Source organism: Apodemus sylvaticus, chromosome 1 (genome assembly GCF_947179515.1).
Source record: "Apodemus sylvaticus chromosome 1, mApoSyl1.1, whole genome shotgun sequence".
In the NCBI taxonomy this organism is placed as follows: Eukaryota; Metazoa; Chordata; class Mammalia; order Rodentia; family Muridae; genus Apodemus; species Apodemus sylvaticus.
Genome location: NC_067472.1, coordinates 50823617 through 50833025, shown reverse-complemented (window position 1 = coordinate 50833025; position 9409 = coordinate 50823617). Strand labels below are relative to the sequence as shown.

General features: G+C 37.0%; 2 protein-coding genes across 4 annotated transcripts in view; both read right to left on the bottom strand.

Moving 5' to 3' along the window:
* Nucleotides 1–9409, bottom strand: part of Dtx4 (deltex E3 ubiquitin ligase 4) — an 852074-nt gene that overhangs the window by 722091 nt on the left and 120574 nt on the right. The gene's annotated exons all lie outside the window — the stretch shown is intronic.
* LOC127689865 (olfactory receptor 5AN1-like) lies at nt 7449–8387 on the bottom strand. The gene has a single exon (XM_052189422.1). It carries the CDS (start codon nt 8385–8387, stop codon nt 7449–7451), a length of 939 nt encoding a protein of 312 aa, XP_052045382.1.

Sequence of the window (9409 nt, the reverse complement as noted above, 5' to 3'; positions counted from 1 at the left end):
TTGAACAAAATGATAGATGTTCTAAAAAGGGAAATTGAATCAATAAAGAAATCAGAAAGAAAGACAACTCTGGAGATAGAAAACCTAGGAAAGAGATCAGAAGTCTTAAATGCAAGCATTATGAACAGAATACAACAGTTAGAAGAGAAATTTTCAAGTGCAGAAGATACCATAGATAATATTGACACCACAGTCAAAGAAAATGCAAAATGAAAAAAGCTTCTAACCCAAAACATCTGTGAAATCCAGGACACATTGAGAAGAACAAACCTAAGGATAATAGGTATAGAAGAGAGTGAAGATTCCCACCTTAAAGCACCAGTAAATATCTTCAACAAATTTATAGAAGAAAACTTTCATAACTTAAAGAAAGAGATGCCCATATACTGACAAGAGGCCTACAGGACACCAAATAGACTGGACTAGAAAAGAAATTACTCCTGACACATAATAATCAAAACACCAAATGCACAAAACAAAGAAAGAATATTAAAAGCAGTAAGAAAAAAAGGTCAAGTAACATATAAAGGCAGACCTATCAAAATTACACCAGACTTCTCAAAGAAACTATAAAAGCCAGAAGAACCTGGGCAGATGTCATACAGACACCAAGAGAACACAAATGCCAGGCCAGGCTACTATACCTAGCAAAACTTTCAATTACCATGAATGGAAAAACTAAGATGTTCCATGACAAAAACAAATTTACACAATATCTTTCCACAAACCCAGATCTACAAAGGATAATGGGTGAAAAATACCAACACAAGGAGGGAAACTACACTCTAGAAAAAGCAAGAAAGTAATCTTCTTTCAACAAACCCAAAAGAAGTTAGCCATACAAACATAATTCTACCTCTAACAACAAAACTGACCAGAAACAACGATCACTTTTCCTTAATATCTCTTAACATTAATGGACTCAATGCCCCAATAAAAAGACATAGACTAACAGACTGGATATGTAAACAGGACCCAGAATCTTGCTGCATACAGGAAATGCACCTCAGTGACAAAGACGGACACTACCTTAGACTAAAACAATTTTCCAAGCAAATGGTCTCAAGAAACAAGCTGGAGTAGCCATTCTAATATTGAATAAAATTGACTTTCAACAGAAAGTTATCAAAAAAGATAAGGAAGGATACTTTATCCTAAGGAAGGAAAAAAATCTACAAAGATGAATTCTCAGTTCTGAACATCTATGCTCCAAATGCAAGGACACCCACATTCATAAAATAAACTTTACTAAAGCTCAAATAACACATTACACCTCACACAATAATAGTGGGAGACTCTAATACTCCACTCTCAGCAATGGACAGTTCATGGAAACATAAACAAAACCAAGACACAGTGAAATTAACAGAAGTTATGAACCAAATGGATTTAACAGATATGTATAGAACATTTCATCCTAAAACAAAAGAATATACCTTGTTCTCAGCACCTCATGGTACCGTCTCCAAAACTGACCATATAATTGGTCACAAAACAGGCCTCAATAGACACGAGAAGACTGAAATAATTCCATATACCCTATCAGAACACCACGGACTAACACTGGCCTTCAATAACAGCAAAAACAACAAAAAGCCCACATAGATACAAAAGCTGAACAAGTATCTACTCAATGATAACTTGGTCAAGGAAGAAATAAAGAATAGAGTTTAATGAAATTGAAGGCACAACACAGCCAAACTTATGGGACACAATGAATGCAGTGTTAAGAAGAAACCTCATAGCTCTGAGTGCCTCCAACAAGTGACTGGAGAGAGCATACACTAGCAACTTGACAGCACACCTGAAAGTTCTAGAACAAAAAGAAGAAAATATACCCAAGAGGAGTAACTGGCAGGAAATAATCAAACTTAGGGCTGAAATCAACCAAGTAGAAACCAAGATAACTATACAAAGAATCAACAAAAACAGGACCTGGTTCTTTCAGAAAATCAACAAAGTAGATAAACCATTAGCCAGACTAACCAGAGGGCACAGAGACAGTATCAAAGTTAACTAAATCAGAAATGAAAAGAGAGATATAACAACAGAATCTGAGGGAAATCAAAACATTCCCTCCTACTACAAAAGCCTGTACTCAACAAAACTAGAAAATCTGGATGGAATGGACAATTTCCTAAACAGGTATCAGGTACCAAAGCTAAACCAGTATCAGATAGACCACCTAAATTGTCCCATAACCCCTAAAGAAATAGAAGCAGTCATTAAAAGTTTTCAAACCAAAAATAGAAAAAACAAGACAAAACAGACAACAACAACAACAACAACAAAAACCCAAGAGCAGATGGGTTTAGTGCAGTATTCTATCAGACTTTCAAAGAAGAACTAATACCAATAGTCTTCAAACTATTCCACAAAATATAAACAGAAGGAACTCCACCCAATTCATTCTATGAAGGCACAATTATGCTTATACCTAAAACATACAAAAACACAACAAAGAAAGAGAACTTCAAACCAATTTCTCTTATGAATTTTGATGCAAAAATACTCAATAAAATTCCCTCAAATTGAATCCAAGAATACATCAAAATGATCATCCATCATGATGAAATAGGCTTCATTCTAGTGATGCAGGGATGGTTCACTGTATGGAAATCCATCAACATAATCCACTATATAAACCAACACACACACACTCACCCCCACCCCACCCCCAAACCAAAACCATGAGCATCTCAAATGCTGAGGAAGCATTTAATAAAATTCAATACCCCTTCACGGTAAAAGTCTTGGAAAGATCAGGAATTCAAGACCCATACCTAAACATAGTAAAAGCAATATACAGCAAACCAGTAGCCAACATCAAACTAAATGGAAAGAAACTTGAGGCATTCACACTAAAATCAGGTACTAGACAAGGCAGCCCACTCTCTTCCAACCTATTCAAAATAATATTCATAAGTACTAGCCAGAGCAATTAGACAACAAAAGGATGTCAAAGAGAAATAATTTGGAAAGAAAGAAAGCAAATATCACTATTTGCAGATGATATGACAGTATAATTAAGTGACCCCAAAACTTCCATCAGAGAACTCCTAATTCTGAAAAACAACTTCAGCAAAGTAGCTGGATATAAAATTATCTCAAACAAATAAGTGGCCTTCTTCTACTCAAATGATAATCATACTGAGAAAGAAATTAGGTAAACAATAGCCTTCACAATAGTAAAAAATAATATAAAGTATCTTGGTGTGACTCTAACTAAGCAAGTGAAAGATCTGTATGTCAAGTCTCTGAAGAAAGAAATCAAAGAACTCAGATGATGGAAAGATCTTCATGGATAGTCAGGATTAATATAGTAAAAATAACCATCTTGCACAAAGTAATCTACAGTTTCATTGCAATCTCCACCAAAATTCAAACTCACTTATTCATAGAGTCAGAAAGAACAATTTGCAGATTTCATTTGGAAATTTCCAATTTTATTTGGAAAAACAAAAAACGCAGGGTAGTGAAAACTATTCTCAACAATAAAAGAACTTCTTGGTAAAGCATCATCCCTGACCTCAAACTGTATTACAGAGCAATAGTGATAAAACTGTATGTTGTTGCTACAGAGACAGGCAGGAAGATCAATGGAATACAATTGAAGTCCCAAAAATGAACCCCTACACCTATGGTAACTTGAACCTTGACAAATTTGCTAAAACCATCCAGTGGGAAAAAGACAGCATTTTTAACAAATGGTGCTGATTCAACTGGAGTTCAGAATGGAGAAGAATGCAAATCAATCCATTCTTACTCTCCTTGTACAAAGCTCATGTCCAAGTGGATCAGGACCTTCACATAAAACAAGATACACTGAAACTACTAGAAGAGAAAGTGGGGAAGAGCTGCAAAGACATGGGCATGGGGGAAAAGTTCCTGAATAGAACACCAATGGCTTATGCTCTAATATCAAAAATCGACAAATGGGACCTCACAGGATTGAAAAGCTTTTGTAAGGCAAAGGACATTGTCAATAGGACAAAACAGCAAGCAACAGATTGGGCAAAGATCTTTACCAACCCTACATTTGATAGAGTGCTAATATCCAATATATACAAAGAACTCAAAAAGTTAGACTCCAGAGAATTAAGTAACCCTATTAAAAATGGGGTGCATAGCTTAACAAGGAATTCTCAACTGAGGAATATCGAATAGCTGAGAAGCACCTAAAGAAATGTTCAATGTACTTTGTCATCAGGGAAATGCAACTCAAAACAACCCTGAGATTTTACCTCACACCAGTCAGAATGGCTAAGATCAAAAACTCAGCAGATACTGGTGAGGACGTGGAGAAAGAGAAACACTCCTCCATTGTTGGTGGGATCGAAAGCTGGTACAACCACTCTGGGAATCAGTCTGGTGATTCCTCAGAAAATTGGACATAGTACTACCTGATGCAGCTATACAACCCTTGGGCATATATCCAAAAGATTCTCCCACATATGACAAGGTATTTGCTTCACTGTTTTCAAAGCAGCCTTAATTATAATAGCCAAAAGCTGTTGGATAGAACTCAGATGTCCTACAGAGAAATGGATACAGAAAATATACATTTATACAATGGAGCTCAGCTATCACAAACAATGCCTTCATGAAATTCGTAGGCAAATGAATGGAACTAAAAAATACCATCCTGAGTGACGCAACCCAATAACAAAAGAACAAACATGGTATGCACTCACTGATAAGTGGATATTAGTCCAAAAGCTCATAATATTCAAGATACAATTCACAGACCACATGAAGTTCAAGAAAAAAGAAGACCAAAGTGTGGATGCTTCAATCCTTCTTAGTAGGGGGAGCAAAATACTCACAGGAGCAAATATGGCTAGAACTGTGAAGCAGGGACTGAAGGAAACGCCCTCCAGAGACTGTTCCACCCTGGGAATCCATCCCATATACCATTACCAAACCCAGACACTATTGTGGATGCCAAGAAGTGCTTACTGACAGGACCCTGATATAGTTATCTCCTGAGAGGCTCTGCCAGAGCCTGACAAATAAAGAGGATGCTTGCAACTGACCGTTGGTCTTAGCACAGGGTCCCCAATGGAGGAGTTAGAGAAAGGACTGAAGGAGCTGAAAGAGTTTGCAACTCACAGGAAGAATAATATCATCCCACCAGATGCCCCTTCACCCAAGCTCCCAGGGACTAAACCACTAAGCAAAGAGTACACATGGAGGGACCCATGTCTCCAGCTGCATATGTAGCAGAGGATGACCTTGTTGGGCATCAGTGGGAGGAGAGACCTGGGTCCTGTTAAGGCTTGATACCCCAGTGTAGGGTAATTCCAGGGGAATTGGAGTGGGTGATGGGAGTGGGTGGGTGGGTAAGCACCCTCATAGAATCCAGAGGGGGTGGTGGGATAATATTTGAAATGTAAATAAAGAAAATATCCAATAAAAGAAAAAGTACTGCTTTTCTATAATATCTTTGCAATTGAATTTATGCAGTAGATACCTTTTGAACTTAAGAATTTGAGTGATTTCAAGTGAAAATACATCATATATCAATGATAATCAGTGTTATTGGAGATACAGTTCTCTTGATTTTTATGGAATCTATTAACCAACTTTTATATGGTTTATAGTAAAAAAAATTAAGTGAGAGGATAAAAAATTGTAGAGGATGAAATAATGTGAATGACTAGAGGTTGAAATCTTTGGGTTGTTAAGTATCTGCAGTTTCTGATCATAATAAATCAGATATTAAAGGCATGAGATGCTGTTCTACTGAACAAACAACCAAAACCTCAAGAGCTTAATAATAAAGGTTTCCATAATCCACGAAGATCAGCCAAGGTCACCCAACTTGATCCATCTCCCATGTCTCTACTGATAGAGCAAAGTCTGCAACATTGCCTATCCCAGTGGTAAAGTGAGAAAGCACAAAAGGCAAAGTGTGACCTATCTCTGAAGATTTCTTCCCAAAAATCTTTGGACCACCTCTGCTTCTCTTTTATTGGGCAAAAGACATCATAGTTAAAATTGATTTTGAGCATTGTCATGTATAATCCTAAGTAACAAAGAAACTAGTGGAAAGTTAATTTGGAAAACCTGATGCCATTGTGTCCTAATCATGACCTTGTTTTCACCTGCAAAAACAGAGAGAAGCATCCAGACTCTAGAAAACAGGATTGCTCTTTAATTTTAGAAACTTGTATAGTATTTTACACATTTTCTGTTAATATTTAGAAAATTGAGTATTCAGTAACTTACTATGGCAAATTCCTAAGTGTATTGTGATGTTTTAGAATCTATATTTGAAATATCAGAAGCATTTTCATAATATAGGCAATTCCATTGTCTCTATTAACCAAGGAAAAAATTACCATGATTTAAGAGAAGTTAGAATACCACAGTATCAGATTCTGCTATTGGTTTTTTTAAATTTAAATCTTAAATCTCATATGGACTCCTATTCCAAGAATCACATAATCACACTCACAGTAAATGAACAAACCATTTTCTTCATCTTTACTGAAGTCTTAGTCCATATCTTTTTCACTTACCCAATTGCTAGTGGAGACAAAAATAAGACCTCAAATTTCATAATGATTAGCATTGATTTGCCTTTTATATGGTTTATAAACTGTCAAACACTGTCAGAAGTAGTTTTTTCCCAAGAGGACCAGTCAAATCAATGTTAATTTTATTCCTTTTTTAAACTTTTTAAATTAGATTTATTCTTCATTTACATTTCAAATGTTGTCCCTTTTCCAGGTTCCCCCTTCCCCAAAACTCCCATAACCCATCTCCCTCTTCCTGTTCCCCAATCAACTCTCTCCCGCTTCCCTGTCCCAGAATTCCCCCACACTGCTTCATTGAGCTTTTCCAGGACCGATGGCCTCTCCTTCCTTCGATGTCTCATAAGGCCATCCTCTACTGCCTATGTGTCTGGAACTATCATAACTCCATGTACACTCTCTGGTTGATGGTTTTGTCCCTGGGAGCTCTGGGAGTACTGGGTCTCCAATGGGGTAGCTAGAGAAAGGATCCAAGGAGCTGAAGAGGTTTTGCAGCACCATAGGAGGAACACCAATTTTATTCCAGGAGGTTTCTTGTTCAAAAACAAAGGACGACCTTGGTCTCCACCAAGTATTTGTTCTACTGAATTGCGCCATTTGTGAGAAAAGAGTTCCGAACCCAGGGATGCTTACAGCTTTCTGTAAGGACTGGACCCAGGGCTGAAAAGTCTTCAATTGCAGCAGCAAAAATTTATAAATTTAGTTTTTTTCACAAATACTGTGGATTTATGAAAGATGAAGCTATTTCTGATATAACATGAAAAGGATTAAATCTTCAGGACTTATAAGATCAGTTTTTAGTAGCATCAAATCAGTAAAAGTCCATATTTCTATTATCAGTTTGAATCTTTTTTCCATGTAAGTAGGTAGTTCGTAGAGAAAATGTGTCAGAAATCTCAGAATCTTTTATTAGCAGCATCCCAGCTTCTTTTGTAACCTCTTTACAGCATCTTGGATATCCTTGTTCCTCAGACTATACACCAAAGGGTTCAACATAGGAATCACCACAGTGTAGAAGACAGACACAAATCTGTCAAAACTGGAGGAGCTACCAGAGCTGGAACTGAAATAGACAAAAGCACTGGAGGTGTAGAATAGGGAAACAGCTGTCAGGTGAGAAGCACAGGTGTTAAAGGCTTTGGACCTGCCCTTAGCTGAACTGATCTTCATGATGGACAAGACGATACAGCCGTAGGATATCATGATGGCTAAGGCATTTGAAATGCAAAACAACATTGTTAATATGAGAATCACTACCTGTGCAAAAAAAGTGCCAGTACAGGATAGATTTAACAGCTGGGGCATGTCACAGAAGAAATGTCTGATGACATTGGGTCCACAGAAGTGGAGCTGCAGGAAGGCACACACCAGAGATACAGAACCAATGAGTCCTGCTGTATAGCTTCCCATCACCATCTGACCACAGAGGCTGGGTGACATGATTGATGAGTAGAGAAGAGGGTTACAAATAGCAGCATACCTGTCATAGGCCATGGCAGTCATGAGGCAAGATTCACTCAGTCCCATTGTGGAAAACATGAAGTATTGAACTATGCAGCCCACAAAGCTGATAGTTTGCTTTTCCAGGAAGAGGTTGGAAAGCAGCTTTGGGACTGTAGAAGTGATATAGCAGATGTCTATAAAGGACAGATTACTGAGGAAGAAGTACATAGGTGTATGGAGGTAGGAGTCCATCCTTATTAAAACAACCAGGCATAGGTTCCAGGTCAGCGTTGTAATATACAGGATGAGGAACATAACAAAGAGCAGTGCTGTGATTTGGGGGAAATCAGAGAATCCTAGGAGGATGAATTGTGTGATCTCAGTAATGTTTCTTCCTTTAATCATTGCCTCCTTGATCTTAGTATTGGGGAGGAAAAACAGAACACATCATTGGTTTGAGTGAAATAATAACATTTTCTATCTCTTTCTCTGAGTTTGGAGCAGGAGAAACACTCCATTGTCTTTCCATAAATAGAACCCAATATTTCCTTTCCAGATGTCAATGAAATCCTATTCATTTTCCAGATCTTAACATGATTCATATACTGTCATGAGGATTTAAAAAGATAACTGAAGATTGACTGGAAGCATTTATTAATGTACTATAAAATTGCTGAGCTTATGAAATAGAAGGCAGAAGTGATTGATTGAAGTAAGTGGCCTTAGTGGTTTATTGATGCTTCTGAGTATGATTGCTACTGCAGTTTCACGACAGCGTAGGTGTTGTTCTTTCAAAATAAATATGAAAAATGTATATCCCAGATTATGAATTTAGTAATTTTTTATCTTTTTCGTTTAGGGAATATTCCTCTATTCATAAGAATTTCTCAAATGCTTTGCTAATATATTTAAACAACATTTTGAAAATAGCCTGGAATATTAAATAATTTACAATTGTGATAGACTTATTCATGTGTGCCCAATAAAATCATGGATTAAATATTGGAAAGTCTTCCTATGAAACACCCAATCTGGAATGGGTCTTCCATTCTTGGCTTTAAGGAAAGATTATTTTAGTTTCAGGGTATTTTTGCTAGTTGGACAACACCCTATCAGGAATATGGTTAAAGGTTCAGAATTAGAGGTTTAGGTGTGATGCCCATTGCACTTTGAATTTGTCTAAGCTACTTAAGATAACTAAAGTTTCTCTTTTCCTAACAAATTGAGCACCAGTGTTCTTGGACCCCAAGTGTCCTGTGAGGATTATGAGCATCCCAGACACACCAAGTTAATGTCTTTAGCTCAGAGTAACTTTTGATCCATCACCTGCAATAGATTTCATCATTGTCTTAAATTTCATTCTAGTACCATCAGCTGCTCACCATTTCCAGAAGAGACTGGAGATATATGGATTCCTATTTTTATTC

Excerpts from the sequence above, each read along its gene's own strand:
- LOC127689865 (XM_052189422.1), bottom strand. The coding sequence starts at position 8,387 with ATGATTAAAGGAAGAAACATTACTGAGATCACACAATTCATCCTCCTA.